The 22,700-nt window shown below is 30.2% G+C and overlaps 1 protein-coding gene across 1 annotated transcript in view; it reads right to left on the reverse strand.

Moving 5' to 3' along the window:
* The window catches only part of LOC129226132 (transcriptional protein SWT1-like), a 35,873-nt gene continuing 13,173 nt past the window's right edge, over window positions 1–22,700 (reverse strand). Inside the window, exons 6-21 of the mRNA XM_054860730.1 lie at window positions 20,725–20,806; window positions 19,571–19,644; window positions 18,954–19,052; window positions 15,986–16,064; window positions 14,764–14,892; window positions 13,932–13,987; window positions 11,614–11,697; window positions 10,840–10,937; window positions 10,219–10,275; window positions 9,696–9,784; window positions 8,826–8,991; window positions 7,803–7,877; window positions 7,212–7,352; window positions 4,257–4,353; window positions 4,101–4,171; window positions 1–243 (exon numbers count right to left, since the gene is read on the reverse strand). Coding sequence (XP_054716705.1) covers window positions 111–243; window positions 4,101–4,171; window positions 4,257–4,353; window positions 7,212–7,352; window positions 7,803–7,877; window positions 8,826–8,991; window positions 9,696–9,784; window positions 10,219–10,275; window positions 10,840–10,937; window positions 11,614–11,697; window positions 13,932–13,987; window positions 14,764–14,892; window positions 15,986–16,064; window positions 18,954–19,052; window positions 19,571–19,644; window positions 20,725–20,806 — 1,530 coding nt within the window. The 3' untranslated portion in view covers window positions 1–110. The remainder of the gene's footprint in view (window positions 244–4,100; window positions 4,172–4,256; window positions 4,354–7,211; window positions 7,353–7,802; window positions 7,878–8,825; window positions 8,992–9,695; window positions 9,785–10,218; window positions 10,276–10,839; window positions 10,938–11,613; window positions 11,698–13,931; window positions 13,988–14,763; window positions 14,893–15,985; window positions 16,065–18,953; window positions 19,053–19,570; window positions 19,645–20,724; window positions 20,807–22,700) is intronic.

Here is a 22,700-nt window from a genome sequence, read left to right on the forward strand (position 1 = left end):
AATAATTTATTTGTATAAAACATGATGTATAAACATATTAATGATGAGCTATTTACATCTGTAATGGCACAGTGGGATGTTTAACAATTAAAAAACAATCACATAACATTTTATTCAACCATCATTTTATCTTCCTCACTCATACCAGTTTTTCTGTTTTTTGTAGACATGATAACTGTTACTGCTTTATCGAGTTTTTCATGAAACACCAATAACTGCTTCAGTCCATTCTCAATCATTTCCCTAGAAAAGAGGGGGGGGGGGATTAAAAACAAAAAATTAAATATACTTCAAAATGCTAAATCTAACAAAAAATGATATACATATTGGTAAATATAGAAAAGCGGCACTATAAACAGAGTAAGAGTAACAACAAAGGAATAAGGTTTTACACAACATATTTGTTATCTCTTCTATATACTTAGAAACTAATATATTTTACAAGTACATGCTCATTATTTGTCAAATGAAAAATGTTGCTTGCTGGCAGTGTAGCTGAATTTGATGCAAAATAATAGGGTTTTACAAACTTAAACTTTGTAGATACATTTTTATTTTACGTACAAATCCTTTAGCATCTTTATAAATAGATAAAAACAGAAATCATTACACATTAAAAAATGCGAAATTGTGTTGGTGGTTATCCCACATAAAGGAGATCCCCTAAAAACACCTACAGTCTTAAAATTTGGTACATAATTACTTGGGATCCCAACAAGGGTGCCCATTTGCAAAATTTTAAGGGGTGGGGGCTCAAAATTTCCCCCATGGTTTAGCAGAATATTTTCCCCACGGAAACAGATTTCAGTACAAATTAGAGATATTAAAATGTGACATTTTCAATAACTTATTCATTAATAGCTGAAAAAGAAATTTTTATACATTTTTGCAATGAAAAATACATTAAAAGCAAGGAAGTTCTCATTTCTAAGGGGGACTTTAGCCCCCTCTTGCCCCCATATATGGGCGCCCTTAGATCCCAAGGGTTTACAACTCAAAGGTTTCTTTACATTGGATTTTTTTTAAGTACATTCCTTCAGCTAAAATTTCATGCATATTACCTATAAAGAGATGAAACATTTCCTACATGCCTTAACATTCTACGTCATTCACAAGAGCTTTTTTTTTTCTGCAAAAGAAATGTGCTCCAATTTTCTTAATCAATTACAACAGGAGATACAAGGGTTTCCATTTTGGTAGAATCCTAGGCTCAGCTTAATTCAAACCCGGAGCTAAAGTGCAAAATGTTACAAGAGACCACAAAATTGAAAATGACTTTTCAAAGGTACAAAACAGCTGTTTTGCTATGCTCAGCCCCTTAGCACTTACATTTGTGATATTTGGTCCACATTTGTTTGGATCTTGGGAGGAGCTGTACTTTTCAAAGAGTTGTTTTCAATAGTTTTTAATGTATATTTTTATCCAGGTTTCTTTCTTCAGTAAGAGTGGGACTTTTGTAATGTATATTTTAACCAAATTCTTTCTCAGACTTTTGAATTCTTCATGAATCAAATCAGATTGCAGAAATAGTAGTATCCAAGCATGTACTTAAAAAACAAAAAAAAACATAATGTCTCTTCTTCCCCAACTTTGTTATTTTATATACTTCTATACTCTTTAACAACTTCTATATTTTATGTCATCAATCAATAATGAAATCAATTAATAATCAAGCATGTGGGTATCTATGGGAACGAGAAAGCAGACCTACTAGCAAAAACAGGAAGCAAAGAAAGAAGCGATCAAAATTTAATTCCCCCTGTCTCATTAAAAAAGGATGTCCACACAAGAATTGAAAATAACTGCAAAAAAAAACTTAAATATGCTAAACAAAGGTAAAAAATGGCAAAACATCGAAAACACCTGGAAAGCTTACAACTAACGACCATGAAAAGAAGCAGTTGCCCATTTCAGGTTGACAATAGGGCATGATTGCCTTGCAGAGCACATGAACAGGATAGGTGTTCAGAACAGCAACATATGTCCAATCTGCAATTCTGGAACTATGAAATCTGATCATCTCCGGTCAGTGCGAGACTAGATAGTGTAGCACAAGGAGAAAGAAATTTGCCTACATTATATTGGGATGCACCATATCTCATGATTTAAGGACAACCTGCTTTTACATTGCCACTTGAAACTTGGAACTGCCCTACTGTTTGTTGTTATTCTCCTGTTATTGACCTTCATTTTGATGATTGTTTTCTTCACTTTAAATGTATTTCCCTTATTTACTATTTTCCTTCTCATTGCGATGAGATCTCTGTATGCATTAATATTCCAATAAAGAGCCATAGTTGGAAAAAAAAAATATCAAGCAATCCATTTATGGGATAACTGTACTGTCTGGCACTTTGAACAGATAGATATCTTGGCCTTTCGCTCCTAGTCGTATGAATGAGTTTTGCTGTTACAGCTTTCTCACCCAGTTTAGCAGTTCTTCTTTCATTTAGCCTAGTGCTCTTGCGAGTGGAGGGATGTTTGGATGCGAGAGAATGAGACTCGAGGAGTCAGAGAGAGAGAGAGCAACAGCATTGGTGGTGGCTCTCCGTGAGGAAAGTTTGAATACATTCAGGAAGTCTTTGTATAGAGACCTGTGTGAATTTTATTGTAGACAGTGGAAGATACTGAATGCAGCCTAGATGAGTTATGTGTGTAAAAAAATGATCGTAAAATGAAACAGGCGAGTTTGTTGATCTTTGATACTAGACAAACAAACTACAGTCGACAAAGGGGATAGTAAGCCCTTATAACTGTACTTGATTGGTAATTGTTTGCTTGTCTCGAAAAATCGACAATCCATATCACTGTTGTTTGAACCTGAATGCCAAATTCCTTTCTTAGTACATCTTAAATCAATAGCTTAACTTTACCTTGAATTGAAAACTACAATATCCCTCACTATTTGGAAAATTGATAGTATCATTTGAAGGAAGAAAAAAAAGAAAAAAAACTTTTTTCCTTGCACAGCCAGCATTAAAAAAAAGGTGAGTATGATTCTAAGAGTTATGTATTTTCCTATAGCTGATTTTTCAAAAGATAAAAAACTAGAAATCTTACGCATTACTGTCAGCCCCGCTTAATCGGCATAACAGATAAACGAATACCCCGTTTATACGGATAAAACCTCCCAGAACCGAATATTTCCCCATAAACGCAATGTTAAAGATCCCTGCTTAATCAAATATTTTCCCTGGATAATCGAATAATAATGATCAGCTTTTGCAACTATTTTGCAGATTTTTTTTTTGAATAAATTAGAAATAAATTAAGCAAGAAATATTATTGAGGTAAAAGCAAGTAATAGTTTTCGCCAACAATGGGCAAGAAATACAACATTCATATTCTATCAATACATTTCTACTGTTCTCTCAAATTTCTTTTGTCTTTGCCATTACAAAAAAAAAAGAGAGCACAGTCGATAATTAAAATTAAATAAAAAAGAAATATGCACATTTAAAATGATGATAAATTGATAAAAATTAAAAACACAGCATTGGGGAGGAGAAAAAGGGTTTCAGAAAATGTGTTCTTAAAAGAGCTTGAACAAGCTATCCACTATTATGGATTTTTTTCAAAAAATAACGTAGTGAAACAGATGGTAAAACAAAGTTGTAAGTTAGTTTTTATAATTTTCATACATACTTAATTTCCTTATATAGTTATTGATTTGTTATTATTACGTTTTAAGACAAATGTTGTTCATTTAGAAAGGTACAGAAAACTTCCCGCTTAATCGAGTAACATTTCTTAGAACCGACAATATTCGACTAAGCGGGGCCGACAGTATGTATAAGGGCTGCATTATGTTCTTTTCTTTGATTTAAGCCTGATTGTTGAACATATGTCACTTGACACAGCTTTTTGAGGTATACTGTGCTAAGTTGAGCAACACAGCTAGTTTGATAATAATTGTGCAGTGACCAAACCAAAATTAAAACTGGAATGCAAATCATTTCAAACTGTTAACTTTTCTACAAGGTCCAGGGAAGACAAATAAAAGCATGTAGAATTACAATTAAAGAGTTGGACATGAAAATGTTTTGAGCAATCAAAAAACTAAAATATAGTTTTTAAACATGAGCAAACAAGAAATTTACCTATTTTGAGGAACTGTACAAAATTTTTCTAATGCTTTTGAAGAAATGTGAGGAAATTCTGGGGAGTCCGCCTATAATATATTTCAAACCATTAGACAGTCTTAACTCAGTGCATAACTCATTACATATATATGAAGCTCAGAAGTAAATTCATACCTTTACTCCCAAAGATGGAACAAACTCTTTAAGGGCTTTATAAAACTTTTTGATCACATCTGTACAAGGGACATTATTTGTAACAGCATCAACCACTCTGTGAAATAAATATAATACTGAATTATTCAACATGTAAATGCGCTAAAAACAAATGTATGACATTATGTCCCATATTGTATACATTCGTACATAAGTAAGCTCCCCATTTTTTGGTGAAAAAATAAAAAAGCTGCATATAATTTAACCCCTATCTTCAAAAAGTGGCATGCTTGCAGCATTTTTTTTTCTAAAATAAAAGCTTTGAGAAAAAAATCTGAAAGAAAAAGGCAGAATGAAATGCAAAAAAGATGATTAAGATTCAAAATCAACAGTTTTCGTATTTATGTAGAAGAAGGTTTAACTATTTTGATAGTGATTTTTTACAAAAAATTCATTTTTGAGATTAGGATTTCTGTTAGTTGCTGCTTTTATTATGGAATAATATTAATGAAATTTTGCTTTAACTTCCTGTAGCCTTATTATATTCATTTCTTTAAAAAAGAAACTGAATTTTCCAGCATCAATTAAATCATCAGTTTACAAATATGCTATAACAAAAGCCTTGAATGTCAGACACAATAAAATTGCATTAAAATGTATCGATATTTGTTTATTTAGTGTTTAGTGAAAAGAGTTGGACTGAAATTGAGAAAATTTCCAGGTTTTCTTCAGTTTCTTTTTAATGGAAAATATTTTGTACTAAATTGCTCACTTATGACATGTATCTGTAAGGTAATTAAAATCTGGGTTTTGGATGTCACAATATATTAAAATATTTCTAGCAATAAGTAAAAATTAGAGCTAATTATAGCATTATTTTTTGTGTCTTTCAATGTGTACTTTAAGCACCCATTTACCCACACAAATGCTTCAAAGAGCAAAACTTTGAATGGCATCAAATGACTATGAAAAAATGAATTTTAAATAATTTTGAGGGATTGCAAAAATTTCTGAAAGTTTTCAGTGAATTTATCAATAAAACTCATAATTAAAAAAATAATTTAGAAGAAATAATTGAATTTGGTATTTTGCATATCATTTATTTTTCACAGAAAGTAGGCAAAACAAAGCCTTAATGCAATGCTAAGAAATGATATTACTATTTGCATTTATCGATAATGAAATTAAAATTATGCACAAAATTCAACTAAGGTTGACAAAAAACTTTGGAGTGTGGCACTGATTTTTCGAGCTATCACGATTGCTTACTGTTATCACTCACTTGATGTCTGACGCATATATAGTCTCTCTTATTGGTGGAAGCAAGTCACATAATTTTTGCTGAGTGACCAATGAAAGGATTCTCTGAAAACATAACCCTTTGCTTTTTACGCAATTGTAAAACAGTGTTTATTTTTTAGACACTTTAAATTTTTTAAATTATTTTTTAATTTTGCAGGCAATAAAGCTTTTATCCTTTTACAAAAATTCATCTCTAATATTTATTTAGCAATCTCTTCTAGATTGGATATTCTGAACATATTATTTAACTTAAAATGCTTAGACACAATAATTATAAATGAATGATTTTTCTTTAAATTTTATAAAATTTACAAATTTGATTAAATTAATTCATTCAGAATATGCTTTCAAATTTTATCTTGTCTGATCTGAACTATAAAAAGTCTTACTTCTTCCATGTTACAATATTTTAGTAAGCTATTATTAAATATCATTATTGCATTTCTTATTCCATATAGTTCTTTTTTTTTATTGTTTCATGTATCACGGTATAGTTTTTTAAATACTAAGATTCTTTGTTGTTTTTAGCATGATATTTATCCATGAATGATTTTGATAAAAATAATCTAAAAACCTGACTGAAATTTAGGCAAAAGTACAACTTTTAGACTGATCAAATAATTTCAAGGCTGCAATTCTTGATTACAAAACCTGTCGAAAACAATTCTCATTTTTTTTTTTTTTTTTGTATTGTTGTAATGTAACTTTTATTTCAATCAAGTTCTTCCTAGCAGATAAAGCTCTAAACTAAGAACTCCGAATGGTATCCACTAGCTACCAAAACCACAAAAAATGGTAGACCTTTGGCATATTTGGTAGACATTTAAAAAGAAAAGAAAATCACGAAAAGTAAATAACCTATCTGCTATTGGTAATATTAACAACCAATTGAAAGATAATGATACTCTACAAAAACAACTAAGAGGATCTCGCTGGTTATATTTTTTATCTAAACATAAAAGCATGCAACAAAAAGAAATGTTATAAATTTTTACTGAATGAGAGCAACTGAAATGAACGGCGAAAAAAAAATATTGGTAGAAAATTAAGATAACTCATCAGAGACTAAAGGGCTCAAATAGGACAGGATTGGAAGCGTGTTGTCGTAGCACGATATTATCTTTGACAAAAGAGAAAAGCATGATCACCACTTTTGGCGACTGGGACTTGATTTTTTGGTAGCCAATTTTGATGAAATGGTAGTAAATTGGCGACTGCTAATCTAGAGCTTTACTAGCAGAGAATTGATCTTTTCGTAAAGTAAATAAGATCACAAAGCAATCTTTAAGAGTGGGGGAGCGTCAGCAATCAAGAGCAGAGCCTCCTAGACATATGAAATAAAATCTCTATTTCTCTATCTCCCAACTATGAGAACAAAACTGTTATTTAACTGTTTTTTTTTTTTTTTTTTTTTTGGCAAAAGTTGATTAATCTTTCGAGAAAATACTCAAGAAAATTAAATACTCCCATGTAATTAAATTTCTCATTTTTTAAAGAAATAAAAGTATGCAAATCCAGTAAACTTTTGCTTGGTCTTTGGTAAGCATTCCAGATATTTGATGAAAACAAGATCATATTTCATCATTTTCTCGAAGCAATTTTTTACAGCAATTACTTACATGATAGAAAAAAATAATGACTTTTTAAATTTAAAGTATCCAAAAATTTACTTACTTTGACATCAACTGCTTAAGCTCATGAACACCAGGATAAAGATTGCACATTAACTCCCGAAACGCCTTTTGTGGTGGGAATTGAGCAGGTTTTTCATATTGAAAATTATGCGGAATGTCACAGTAATCCATAATAGTTCCACTGGGGGAGAAAAGAGACAAATGTTAATAGAACTATTGGGCAACAAAAAAGGATAATATTAGTAAGATTATACAGGCAGAAATTCAAACAGCAATCTACTAGCTATACCCGACACATGGAACTGCATTCTTGTCACTGCAGTCACTTTAAGTGGGACCAAATGTTTTCAAAAGTAATGAGCTGAAAACACCTGTTATTTACTCATGGTGTCACTATGACGCAGAAGCATCTAAAGTAACATCAAAGCTTGTACACATTGACATATTCACTAGTATGCTTGCTTAATACAGAGGAGTACAGATATTTTTTTCAAGGACTGTTTTATTTAGTTGTGCACAAAATTAATTTAACACTTTTTTGAGAAAATAACAAATTTGCTTAATGCACAAGATTAGGGGGAAAAACCCCCTTAAAACAGAAAAAAAAAACAGTATAATAATTTTCCCTTACCATAACTGATTAAGTACAGACCAATTATGTTGAAACAAAGAAAAAACACTCTGTGCTTCTGTAACCAGAATAGAGCTGAAATTATAAAAAGAAATCATTACTTCAAAATAATAAGTAGGTACAATTTTTGGTTTTCAAAAATCAAGATAAATAAGTTTTTCATACCTTTTATTTAGAAAACAAAATTAATTTGAACTTGAGTAAGAGGTATTTAATACAATGTGGGGCAGAGCAACTTGCTTATTTGAGTTGGCAGTCCTGATGCAAGAGCTGCTCTGAGGATGGTGGGGCTGAGGTCATCGACAGAGAGTTGCTTAAAGTTTAAAACCTACTAACGGAGATATTACTAAAAAACTGAATTTTGCATCCAGTTAAGCATACGTCTATGCCAGGAAATAGTCCCCTTTTGTACAGCTGAAAAGCCCATGGAAAAAAAAAAAACCATTCAAAATTTTTCACAGGATTCGAGCCGCAGAGATCCAAAAATGACTACAAAAAAAGTTATAAGCTTTTAAAGTAAAAATTAATTTATTTCCAAAATATTCCTCCATTATTTTGCGCAAGATTAATTTTTGCTCAAAGAAAAGCTGAACAATATCGTTTGTTGCCATTTCTCGCCTGAGGATCTAGAAATAAAATGTTTTGTAATCACCTTTACATGGTCTTCTTTGTTTCATGGATTAAGAACTTTGTCCCAAGACCCTTAATCATATGATGAACATATGTCAAATTGTTGTCAACATACCTGTTGAGATGCAAGAAAGTTCAAAATTGACTGACACAGTACATTTAAAATAATGGATGCCACCTGTCTGAAACAATCTTTAAAACTGAGCAAAAATAATTTTTTTATGTTGTTCTTTATGGTGTTTATACAATAAAACGTGTTTATACATATATTGCTATTATTGAACAACCAAATAAGCAAGTTGCTCTGCCAAACATCATATTTATTCAGTAAAAGCTATTGAGAATGATAAATCATTAAAAACAACTATTTAGCAAATAATTAAGAAAGCTTACTTTTCAACTCCCTTATAATTACTAAATGCTGCAAGGCAGGAAGCTCTAATATTCTGTATTTTCTCAACACAGGGGTTTATATGAGGCCAATGCCGTTTTATCTGCAGAAATATATCTTCAATATCGGACAAAATAATCAGGCATTCCTCTTTATTTCCATAAAATCCTGAAAATTAAAAGCAGAAGCAATTTTTAATGTCCACATTATTTTATTACAAAGCATAGTAATATATCTTTAGATTTATTATGTACTTTAATAAATCTGTTTTGAAAACAATGCATGGCCGGATGCTAGTTGCAAATCTCCTGCCAAAATCGCAAGAGTTAGAGTTTCAAATAGCAATATGTATCATTAAGAATAAGTAAAACCAGAACTGAAACTATAATAAATTGGAGGAATGACTTATTGAAACAACATTTTAATACGCAAAAATAAGAAAGAAATTGTGTTTCTAACAAACATTAAGTCTGATTGTTGACAAAGAGTAAAAAATTCCTTTAGGAGATGCTTGCATTAATTTTGTTGATTTTACTGATGGAGAAAACCAACCACATAATTTGGGGATTACAGGAAGAAATCCGAAATATTGCTATTACATTTTTTTTCCTTCAATTTTTTAACTTTTATTTATGTTTTTAAAGAGAAAAATACCTAACCTAAATCTTTGGCAATAGTTTAATTATAGCCACTCATACACACCTCCTTTCAAACATAATAACTTAATATTCATGTAAAACATTTCCTTGATCCACAGTAAATTTTCTGGGTTATTTCCCTCAAAGGAGATATTTAAAAAAAAATGCTGTTAATTAGTTTGACCCCCCCCCCCCTGCCCTCAAAAAATAAAAAAAAATAATACAAAAATTTACCTTCAGGTTGATTTGCTTTCTCATGTAACAGATCAAATTTTCTCTTCTCTTTTTCAGAAAAGTGAAATGAAAACACTGCTTTCCAGTATCTATAATGGTAAAATTTAACATGAAGTAGATGTCAAGGCAGTGCAAAAAGAAAAGCATTCACATTAAAAATTCCATTTAAAGTAGAATAATTATCTTTAATATACGACTACAAAACTATGAATCTCTATAGTTCAAACGGAATTTCTAAATGTGACAAGGCACTAGGGCAGCTAGATTAATAGCCTTCAGTGGCCACCAGAGCTGGTGAAAAACTCGTGTTATAGCCACTTTGCGTAAGTCAAATCTCATTGTAGTGGGAGTCGACTGTATTAGTCTTACAAATATTACACTGCACAACAACTGCATGTACATAGCTTCAATTGTAAAAATATATTTCCTTTTTCATAAAACTCAACTTTTTTTTATATATTTCATTAGCATTATTTTTATATGGAAAGTGAAAAAGAATAGTACCGTTTTTAAGGTTACTTACTTTTTTATGGCTTCTAATATTCCCTTTAACAGTTTTGTGTCAAGTTTAAATTCACACCTGAGGGGAAAAAAATCAGGATATATTTTCATCACATTTACTTCTGCATTCAGAGAATGATTGAAAATCAATAATTTATGTGATTTGCATCATTAAATAAATCAAGGTGCATGTTATTTCTCTAAGAACTACTGACAGAAATGAACAAAACAGATTTTTCGTAGCAATGCATTGAAGCACAAATGGTAAAAAACAGTGCTGCACAGTTACGGTCACTCTGATTTTGGGGTAAAAGAGTCTTGGTTGAACACTCTAAAGTTCGCGGAGTGGGAGTCCATCATTTTCTTTTCGGCTCTGCAGCCAGTAAAAACAATCTACTTAAAGTCTGGTTTAAAAAAGATGAATCAGCAAAACTAATATGAATTGATGGGACATTTTAGTTACAAAATAAATAAAATAAAAAATAAAATAAATCAAAATTTGTTCAAAAAATCTTAGAACTAACTCTGCTAAATCATAAAACTAATTATTCAAAAAACCAAAGGAACTAGATAAATAATTAAAAAAAAACAATGATTAATTGTTAAAATACACATAAATGTACTAATGAAAAGGAAAACTTACCACACATCACCGTATGCATCTTGCATTCCGGCTTCTAAAACTGGCAGTAAAACATCTTTCAAGTGTTGTCTTGCAGTAGACATTAGTGTATGAATTTCCTAGATCATAAAAAAAAGATACTTTTGAAAACAGGTTAATACATAACATAAACCGAATTTTTAAAAAAAAAATACATTAATTAGTCAGAGATGCAACTGCTGCAGGTTTGCTTTAGAATAGTTTTGGAACAGAAATTTTTTTGGAGCACAATTTCAAGGCTTTGTGACAGAAAGCTGGCATTTTGCAAGCCAATAAATGATTCTTAGAAGAAAAAGATAAATAAAAAAAAAAAAAGAAAAGAAAAAAGAAATGCAAAGAGCAAATATTGTTTCAAGAACAGCCGTTTCATTAATTTCAAACTTATTAATGCTATAGAAATGAGAAAAAAATCAGTTAAAGCATTTCAGATATGTTTAAAAGCTCATGAACAGTTCAATATTTAAAATACAGAAAACACACACACATATATATATATATATATATAAGGGATGTAAGTGGCAAAATTAAAAATTTGGAGATAACCAGTACAAATGGTAAGTGAACCTCTTCTGTCCTGGGGCAAGAGGCGGGTACTAGTAGCCCTGGTAGGTGCTGCTGTACAGCATGCTTTAAATATTCAATAAAAGCCTACCTAGGACGTTATCTTTATAGCCGTTTTACTCAAAAGTTAAAAATGTCCACTTGCATCCTTTTGCTGCTCATTGCCTCATATATAAAAAAGCACATAATACACACCTGTTTATAAACATCACTTTTTATTTTAGCTGATATTTCTTCTGTATGTGTGCAGCTGTTTTGTGACTTGGAAGTTTCTGCAGTCTAAAATGAAAGAAAATAACGTAAATGATATGCTTTAAAATGCAGGGACTAAAACTTAAATTAGTTGAAGAGACTTTTCTTTAAGCTTTGTGTGGAGGGAACCTCTTTTCTTTCATTTTTCTAGCAGGGGAAAAAGTACCACTATTATTTGACTATTTCAGATTGTTGTGTATTTTTACATTAATATTTTTATTCAATACATAGTACTCTTCTCCCCTTCATTAGAATTCTTAACAATTCACCTTTTATTCTGTTAAAAACCCAGAAATATTCAAAAATTAAAATATTTTGAATCTGAGCAATAAAGAAATTCTACTTATGTGACATTGAAAGTTTTTAAAGAGAGGATTAGTTTTTATGCTCATATTAAAATAGTCAAAAACATCAGTTTAGACTTCAAGTGATATCCAAAGAGCTTCATTTGCAATTTAGAGACTAACAAGTGTTTCAGAATGTGCATTTAAGCTTTCAGGTTTTATATTTAAAAAAAAAAAAAAAAAAAAAAAAAAAAAAAAAAAAAAAAACAAGAATTGTATTTCATAAAGACTTGAGAGATGTAAAACTTTCTTCTTTTACATATTGAACTATTAGTGCAACCACACATTTTCTTTCACATCACTCTTTTTCTTTTTTTTTTTGCGCCCGACTTAAGCATATTCACAACAAAATCGTATATTTTAATGAAGAAATAAAAATATAAACGAGAAAAATAAACTACTACAAATCTACTTTTTAATTGTTGCCAAAAACAACAAAAAATTTTAGTAGTTATAAAGTTAATTTTCTTAATAAAAGTTAATACACCAATTTCAATGCTGAACTTAAGCAAATGTGAATCACACTTTTAAACTCGTGACTTGACTTAATTCAAAGGAATTTGCATTATCTGAAAAGTTTAAATCCAAATATGTGTCGGAAATTAATTTTTTCAGCTCTTTGACAAAACTTGAATATTATTTATAGTTTTCTTTATTTTACGCAACAATTAAAAAACAACTACATCACTATCCTCACACAAAAAGTTTGCTGACTAGAATTTTGAAGCTCCCGCTTAAAAAAAATTCCCCTTAAAAATAACAAAGAGTAAAAGCGTCTCTTGCTCCGAAAAACTTTTCCAACTTTTAGTTTAAAAGAAAATTTATTGTTAATGTTTCTCAATAACTGTGTCCAAGGTCTTTTTCTACCATATGGCTACTAACAAGCTTCCTTTGGAAAAATTTGATGCAACGGATCACAAACCAAGTTCATGTAACCCTGAAATTTTTTTTATTTACCAGCAAATGAAAAGTTTTCAAAAATAGCTATTCCAAAGAGGCGGATTTAGATCATACTTCATCAAAAAACTGAAGAAAAATTATATTTTAGTGCACAACTAAATAGGTGCTTTTTTAGCCAAGTACATAGCATTAGCAACAGTGTGTGTAAGTGATCCCTTACTCAGTCTTGATGAACCTTTCGCAGGCAGGAAACTCCAACTCAGACAAACTTATCAGAAACTAGGAAATTTCAGCAAAATCCCGCAGCGCGATTTTAATCACTAAGATGAACTACAACATTTGATTTCTTGCTTTTAAAAGATAACTATGTGATATTTGCACAAAAATTGCTTCAATTAAGTATTTGTGATTGACATACATTTTTCCAAAAGTTGAGAAAATCTCACTCAGCCTATTTAATATGAACTATACTATACATGTTAACTTGTCGGAAGGACACTTAAGCAGAGCAACATCTGATCCAATACTCCCAGGGGTAATGATTTGGAAGGGGAACTTCGAGGGCTTCATGACCACAGAATATTCAACAATCCCAGTCACCATTAGAAAACAGATGATCTTCGAAAGCTGGCATTGAACAGGTAACCTCCCAGTCACTAGTCTTTACCGATCAGGCCACCACGGCCTCAAGTTATGGACTAATATGGCATATGGTTCATTGAACAAACACTTAAGTCTCCTTTAAAATTAATTTGTTAACATTCTAGCTTATATACTATAGCATAACATGAAGTCATGTATGACTTTCCTCTAATTTTTCAAACGTTCAAGTGCCCTTTGAAATTTTCTGGCATTTCCCAGAAATTTCCATTTTTTTTGAAAATTCTTCTGTTACTAACATGAAAGTAGACTGATGAAGTATTTATGATGAATAATTAAGATTTAAAACAAAATTATTTCTTTTAAGTTTATGGATAGCTAAGTATGATAAAAAAGGTAAAACTAATTTATACTTACAACTTTACCATCGTTTTTTCTTTTGCTTGAAGAAGACTTCTTGTCCGACCTATCTCCTGTGACAAAAATTAAAAACATAAATTGAAAAAACCGAAAATCAGTTGTTTTTTAAAATTTAAAGCAAAATATGGTTTAATTACTTGTAGATACCAAGCAGCGAAAATAGTTAATATGGTTAAATATATCTTGAATGAAACTCAGTAGTTTGCTGAACTAGCAGCGCCCAATCATGAATCAAGCTATGTTATCTTTATATGTTTGGAATACATTATTGGCACGTCGATGTCCCTAGTTACTTGGAGTTTCACATTTGGATTATTGAAATATATATATATATATATATATATATAAAAGATCAGTAGTGCACAATTGTGAATTTTGCTCAAAACACAAAAATTTAAGGGCTAGTGAGGAATCTAACTGTGGTCCATGAAAACACGTTTGCTATTTCATAAATGAACTATTATCTTAACATCTGTCAGAACATCCAAACTGAATCGCTCATACCAATATGACTTCTAAAATTAAGTTAAGCCTCATTTTTATTCTCAAAACCATTTTAAAAAACTACAAAGGGGAAATTTTTTTTGCCTGATTTTTTTGTTATTTTGTTTAAAATTTTCTACAAAATGAAAAAGTAATCTAAGAAATTATGTTAAATTATGCGCTTTGAAATGGGAGTGCTCAAATGGACTTCTATTTATCTAGTATGTTATGCCTCTGACATTTTCTGTTATCCCAGTTTACAGATACAACACTTCAAAAAAGGTCAAAAAGCAAAATCTTTTCATAAATTAAACAGCTAATAAATAGTATAAACAAAAACACAAACCTCTAAAAACAACATCAGTTTTCAAAACTTTAATCATAGAATCCCAAGTATGGACTTGAATATCACAGACCAACGCCTTGTTACTAAGATTCTTGTCATTTGTGAGCAAAATGACTTTCTCTCTCGGCACTAGAAACATATAAATAATTAAAATTAAAAAAAAAGAGAGACCAAGAAAGTTCTTAAATCCAAAACAGAAAATAAAATTCTTAATATTTCTTAATCAAATTGTTTAGTCTGACAATATTGAAAACAGAAATATAAAATATACATTTTAGTAAAAAATAAATCGATAAATGAAATAGCTAATTTGCAAAATGTTTGAAATAAAATAGCTCATTTAATTGATTCTTCCACAAAATTTGTTGCAAACTCAACACTTTAGACTATAAAGTGCACCTCAAAGTTTTTTTTTTTTTTTTTTTGTTTTGTTTTACTTCAAATTAAAGCAGCATTTGTTCATAAATCTGATAAATTGGAAGCAAAAAATACTGAACCTTTTAAAATTTTCAGCATTTAAACCTGCAAGAGCTTGCAAAAAATAAAATGCATTCTGAGCCTAACAGGTACGAGCCTATAATAAGGATTTGAAAATAATTTCAAAATTAGGGTTTCCCTATAATTGCTGATGATTTATATCATTCAGTTTATTTGTAGTTCTTGTGGATGGCATAACTTATGTGCTTCGTTAGCCACCAGCAGTGGAATTGCAATGTTCTGTAATGGACCATCAGCTAACTGGTGTTCTGCAGAAGGCGCAGACATAATGTGAGTTCTGCACCTAATCTAATTTAAGTCAATCAGTGATTTATAAGCAATTATATTTTTTAAAATAGATGTCTACACTTTTATGAGAGGTACATTCCACTCTTCAGGATTTTCTCCCTCCCCCTCTTTCCAGTTCATGCTCATATTTCAAACTACAACTCATATCTTTGCAAGAAAATTAGTTTTTATGTTTCTCATATTGTATGTGGAACAAGAGCAATTTTCCTGCATTAAAATTTTAAGCTCTCAATGGTACACTGCAAAGTGATCATTTAAATCTCTATTGTACTCATTTGGTAACTAAGCTTCTTTTATATATATATATAACTTTTTTGAAGTTACTACATGAAAAATTTCAAATCAGTTCAGATTTATACATTAGGTATTACAAAAATTAATAGGTAAAGAACTTGATGAAAAATAAAAAGCTTTTACAAAATGTAAGAGTAATTACTTTTTGCTGCAAGACTAATGCAACATTCTAAAATTCTGTCATCATTACATTTGCTGTATGTCTTAGCCCAGTCAGCCACCTGAAATAAAGAGTTAAAATTATTAATACAAAAAAAAAAAAAAAAAAAAAGACATTCATATGTTAGTTTTATTCAATAAGATGGAAAATTAGTCTTTGTCTGAGGCATTGAATTGAGGATAATATGTAGATCTGCAACTAAACAACACTCATTTGAACAACAGCCCATGGGTACCAAAGTCCCACTGTGGTCACTTCAGTTTAAAAGATCAGATATATCATACTTATTTAAATAAAATAGAGATAATAAAAAAAATGGCAGTTTTTCACACCAATACATTTTTTGATATTTTAGAAAATGCCCTATGATATTTAGATGGAACATTTTCAGAAATTTCATATTTTTACTGTGATAACGGAGTCTCTGTATTGTTAGGACCACTACCAACTGCAATGCGATTCAATAAAATTACAAGCACAGTATGATGTTTTTGTTATCAGTAGTTCTCTTTTTTTTTTATAATCGATGAAATCAATTAAGCATTTATCCCACTCCTCCCATAAGGTGTAATGACCAATGGCAAGGGGTTTTTGGGGCTAAATATAAGCAGTGGTGTTCCCATAGGATATATTCTATATATACGCTGTATACTCTCAAACATTTTTTAGACAAATAGCGTAGACCCTCAAGCTTCATAAATTTTCATATTATGAAATATTATGTCTATACATACATACACATATTGTGCGTAATGGATTAATAGGAGTATACCCTCAGAAAAATTAATGGGAACATCATTGAATATAAGCAGCACTTCCTATGCAGACTTTTGATGAGGATGTGTTGACATCCTTTTCCTGGCCCTGCCTAGCCATTATATGCACAGTGGCTTTGATCTTGACAGGTCTTAATTGATTAATATTTCCCTCTCAGAATGACTAGAGAGATGTTCCTTTACATCATAGTAAAAGTTACACTTTGTTACTTACTGAAGGTTCTAAAATGAACAAGAACACAGAGCCTGGGGCTTTATGTTTCAGCAATGGTATCAAATTCTCTCGTCCTCCTGACAGGTTCTCCACATGCTGAGGTTAACACCATCCTGATGTGTTGCATCATTTGTTTAAATCAAGGCTACAGGAACTTTTCACACCTGCTCTGTTAGGCAAGCTGCCTTAAAGGCACCGAATGAGGTTGTGATGACATCCCATTTTTTGAGAGTGTATGATATGCTTCGCACTCTTGCAAATCTGAATAACTCTCTGTTGGGTATCCGGGCACTGTGTCATGAAAGAGCTAAAGACTTTGCTAGGAAAGGTTCTGATATTTCTTTTGTTGGTCCTGAACTAGCAATCTGAATTTCAGAGAATCTTACTAAGATTATTGTTGTTGATATTTTTTGGCAAAAATGGCATCGTGACTGGCACAACGTGAATGGGCACCGTCAGGCTAATGAGCATAATAAGGGTACTCCCAGTACTGGGGGCAAAAGAACTTTTAAAGTTTCATAGAAGTATTAGGAAGGCTTTTGGTCTTCTTTTTGGTCATTGCTCCTTAAATAATCACTTGCCTAACCACCTGCTCATTGCATTTGCTATAATGGGTGTCAATAATGATCCAACTTGCAGGGGTCGACTGTTTCGTGAGGAAATGATTTCTGCCTATAGGTCTGAACACTTTGGATCAGGGTTGGCAAGGTTTTGGACACTAGGGTAAAAACCACAGTAAAAACCCTGGTTTTTACCGTCCTGTCCAAAAGTGTCCAAAACTATATTTTTAGAAAAATTGAAGTCTGTGATAAAACATAAAAAAACAGAATAAAATGTATCAAAGTAATGTTTTTATACTGAACATTTATTCAATGAGAACATTTAACTTATTTATGCAACTGATTTTAATCTAGTTACATAGAAGTTGAATTCTTGATTAAAATTTCAATTGGTATGCATGAGTTAATTTAGGTTTTTTTTTTCAACATTAGTAACCAAATTTCTTTATGTTTATGCATACGTGCAAATGAAAGGGTAAACAAGTTCTGTTCAAAACCCTTGTGTCCAAAACTACTTTTTGAGAAACTATATTCTGTAAGAAAATATCAGAAACAGAACAAAATGCGTCAAAATTATTATTTTTTTAAAATTATTTAATATATTTATTCAATGTGAACATTTAAGTATAAATATATATATAACTTATTTATGCGGCTGATTTTAATCTAGTCACGTAGAAATTAAATTCTTCCTTAAAAATTTCAATTTGTGTGCAGGAGTTTTTTTTTTCTTCTATAAACCAAATTTTTTGACATTTATGCATGTGTGCAAAAGAAAGTGTTATTAAGCTTTTTTTTTTTTGCACCTAAATATTGCACATTTAATAATATTCCTCTGAGTTATAAATAGAACTGAAATTAGTTGTCTTGGTAGTGGTGTTTTTTCTTTCATAACTCTACCAACTGTTACATAAGGAAGTTTTTATGTAATAGTTACTGGCAATTTTTTTAAGTAAAATATTTTGTAAATTAACATTTTGGAGAAAAATATCAAATACGCATTAATTAAACCTCATTATAACTATATTTATGCATTACATATAGTTCAGTAAATAATAATTGATTAGATTACACTGCTTTTGCATAGTTTTGGATAGTTTAAGACAGTTTTGGACGGTAAAAACCACCTGTCCTGTCCTAAACCAGTTTTGGACAGTCCAAAACCCAACCCTGCTTTGGATGCCATTTGTTTGAGCTATGGAAGATTCACAGAATTCCTATTAGGTATTTACTGAATTTTGCTTCAGCTACTGGTCTCTTAAGATTCCTTTTTGGGGACGAATGCAATAGACCTCCGGTCACAGTGTTTGGTTTGGTTGAGCACCTTTTCTTTTATTTAATTTCAACATTAACAAACCAATGCATGAAATATTTTTTATCACAAAGGAAGGATATACTACCTCTTGAGGGGACTGCCCATGAAATCTTGGATGTTTCGCCTTCAAAACGGAATTTAGGTAACGCACCGCTTCGCCAGCTGCTCTCCATGTAGTGGTGTTCTTTAAAAAACATAAATAATAATAAAAACATTTTACTTCAAACAGTTACAATTACTAATACATTCAGAACGGGACAGATAGCACAAGTATGCATTTAAATAAGATAAAGTACAAGTAAACAGAATTAAACTTCATAATAAGCCGAAATTGCTTGTAAAATAATATTTCCTTGACTTACAAACAGGGGTACATTTACGATTTACTGATGAGTTTTTTACAAATTCTGTTTTGGGTAGACAACTACTAGTTGTAGTATGAAGAACTGGGATACCTAATTCGTAAATTTAAAAGTTATTAAAGTCTCTAGGATGTTTATGAATTTCAATGGTTTTCACTGAAGACTGTTGGGTCATTCCACAGTATTTGGTGTTACATAAGGGATATGTCAGAGTTGAATTTTTAAATGTTTATCAATTTTTTCTTTCTCAATTAAATACATATTATATATATATATATATATATATATATATATATATATATATATATATATATATATATATATATATTTAAAAACTTACCTTAGTTGATTTTTTTAATCCATCCAACTCTTGAATAACAATCCATGGTATAAAAATATGAGGTGGACCACATCCTAAAATCAATAACAAAATCCAAGCGTAAGAATTAAAATACATACAACAAAGTAACACTGCAGAAAGATGTAGATGATGTAGAAATGTAATATTTCATAGATTTAGTTAAACAATTTCAACTTTTTGACGCTTTGTTTATGAACAAATACAAGTAACAAAGTTAAAAGAAAACTTTTAAGGCAAGCAACCAATTAAAGAAAAACAAAACAACCAGTAACAGAAAATATGTATATATTCTTACTCAAATAGAACAAAAAATCATCATTTTCATAGAAAAAATAGTTAGGCACAACACATCATAGAGGAACCTGATGTTTGAGCATGTGTACTTGACAAGTGAAGAGAATTGCAAATTTATTTGTGACTTGGAGCTTAGATTAAAAAATTAAAATGATTACAACAAACTGTCATTTTCACTTTTAATGGTGACTGTAGTGTCACCATCCTAGTGAATTATTTGAAATTTGAGTTTTTTCCACCAGTAAGTTCTTTTAATGATAAAAATATGTGAAACTAAAAATTAATTTCTGCATCTTGACTGAGTTTATCTTAATTTTCGCTTTTTTGACAAATTATTTGCAGAAAGAAGTGAAATATTATAAATAGCACTTTTTTGAAAAGACGACTTGTCTGATAAGGTTTTAAACACAGAAAACTTTTTGTAAGTACTGTTAAAAAACAAAAAAAGCAGAGGACTTATGTTTTCAAGCAATCAAGTTGAATTTGCATATATTTTGACTTTTAACAAAAAGGTAAGCCACTGAGTGTGTGGCAATCGGTAATGGATTTGTTGAAAAAAGTGAGTCTCTTATTTACTCGTTTGGTCTCTCATTTGCATACTTGTCGGTAGCAACATGCACAGCCTTTATATTTTAAGTTGTAAATAGTGAATAAAAATATTTTTATTTTATACGCCATAATTAATATGTTCGCAGCTGAAATGAACCTGCAACATTCCTATAAGATTATATAGGAAGATTATATTATAGCATTTTACTTAAGTTCATTATAAATAATCAACAGTAATTCAAAATAATTAAACACTGAGCTTGCATGGAAGAAAATTAATTATAGCTTACCTTCTATAGGGGTATCTTTTATTTCGTCAATAAATTTCAGTTCAGTAATAAGAACGTTAGTATCAACGACTATATAGTAGCTCTGGAATAAAAAAATACACAAAAATCAATGCATGGTTAAATATATATATATTTGACAGTTTGAAATCATATTTTACAGATCACTTTAGAATGGTAGAAAATTTGTTTTTTAACACTGATCCTAAACTCCTGGGATAATATTTAGTAGGATTGAAAGCATGATCCTGTAGGATTTTCAAAACATTTTTTCCTCTTACTGATCATGAAACAAACATTTTCATTAGCAATTATTCTTTTCAAAGTGTTTAGACAGCTCAAGAAGAGTAAACTAAATATAGCAGAGTCAGAGTGCAGATTTTAATCACAAGCCTTTAAAAAAAAAAGACACCATGATCTGAGTAATAATTCATTAGAAGCAGAGGCCTTTTTGAAGAAAATTTTAGCATGACTAATGCTAACTGCTTATTTGAAAATGCTTTTATGAAACTGTATTTTTCATTTCCTGAGTTCACTATTTTTTATTTCCTGAATTCCTAAAATGAATGCAAGTAAAGAGCTGGGGTTTTCTTAAAAATGCATAAAGCTTAAAAAATACAGAAGCTATGTCAAATGAAAATGAAAATATTTCACTCAACACAGCTTCTGGAATTAATACCAGGGATTTTAAGTTGCCTGAATTGGATTTGGGAAATACAAACAAAAGGTAAAACTACAAGGTTTAACCACAGAAGCCTGTAAGCCAATGACGAGGGATCCCAGAGAATTGTTTTCACACCATCTTGAAATTTCTCAAGAATAAAATGAACATGGTATTGAAAAGCCTTACAGAGAACATACAACAGGAATTGTAGACAATAATCACAATTAGAATTATATAACTTCTTAGTACTCAAGTCCAGAATTTCATTGGTTATCTCCATAACTAAATCAATTTTTTGAGAAATTAAAACTCAACAACTAATTATTTTGCTTAACATAACATAAATAAATAATTTAAGAATGGAATGACAAGATGAACAAAATTGAACTTATGAGCCACTTCCTTTTTTTCTTTCTTTCTTTATTTATTAATTAATTAATTAATTTTTTTTTTTTTTTTGAGGCAATAAGTGCTAGGATTTAATTAATATGGTAATCAAGTTTACAGGGAAATATAGTTTCAAATTAAAAAAGAAGGTAACCGAAACTGTCTCCTGTAATCTTATTTGAATTTTATTTTCTATTCTACTAACTTGAACATTTAACATTGTATTTTTCAAACAAAATATAAAATATTTCAATTATAAGCTTTGGTTAATCTTTCATAATAAAGTTGGGTCAATATTTTCCATCTCAGTCAAATTATTTTATTAGGTGATTAAAAATAAAATTATAGTAGAATTTAAACACATTTTGCTTGATAATTAGATCATTCATACTGTTAATATATTTATGGTGGCTAAGAGCATTAAAGCAATGAAAACACTTCAATTGAATATTTGAACAGATAATTTTGTAAAATGAAGCAAATGTTTTTGGAATGAATAACTCTAATAATAATACATTTAACTTTCAATCGAGTAAAAAGGCAAAAAAGTTGTATAATGCTTGCCAACCCTAGACAATGAACATTAGGGATATTTCAAGTACAAAATTAGTCACACGGTAAGAAAATGAAAAACACATTTTGCGACAAAATATCGTAATGAAGAAGTGTATACGAGTTAAAAGTTTGACTTTTAACATTTTAAATAGAAAAATATTGCACTTTTAGTGATCAAAAACTGAGAAATATACAGGTCACACTTTTTACTACTTTTCATACAATTTTCAGTGGTTAAAAGAGGAAAATATATTACATGTTGGCAAAAATAAATAAAATAAACTATTTATTTTCAGTTTTAAAAGCTACTGATACTTTAAATTGTTTCAAAACACTGAGAAAAATTGCCAGTTTTTTTGGCAGTGTTGACACT

Source organism: Uloborus diversus, chromosome 7 (assembly GCF_026930045.1).
Source record: "Uloborus diversus isolate 005 chromosome 7, Udiv.v.3.1, whole genome shotgun sequence".
In the NCBI taxonomy this organism is placed as follows: Eukaryota; Metazoa; Arthropoda; class Arachnida; order Araneae; family Uloboridae; genus Uloborus; species Uloborus diversus.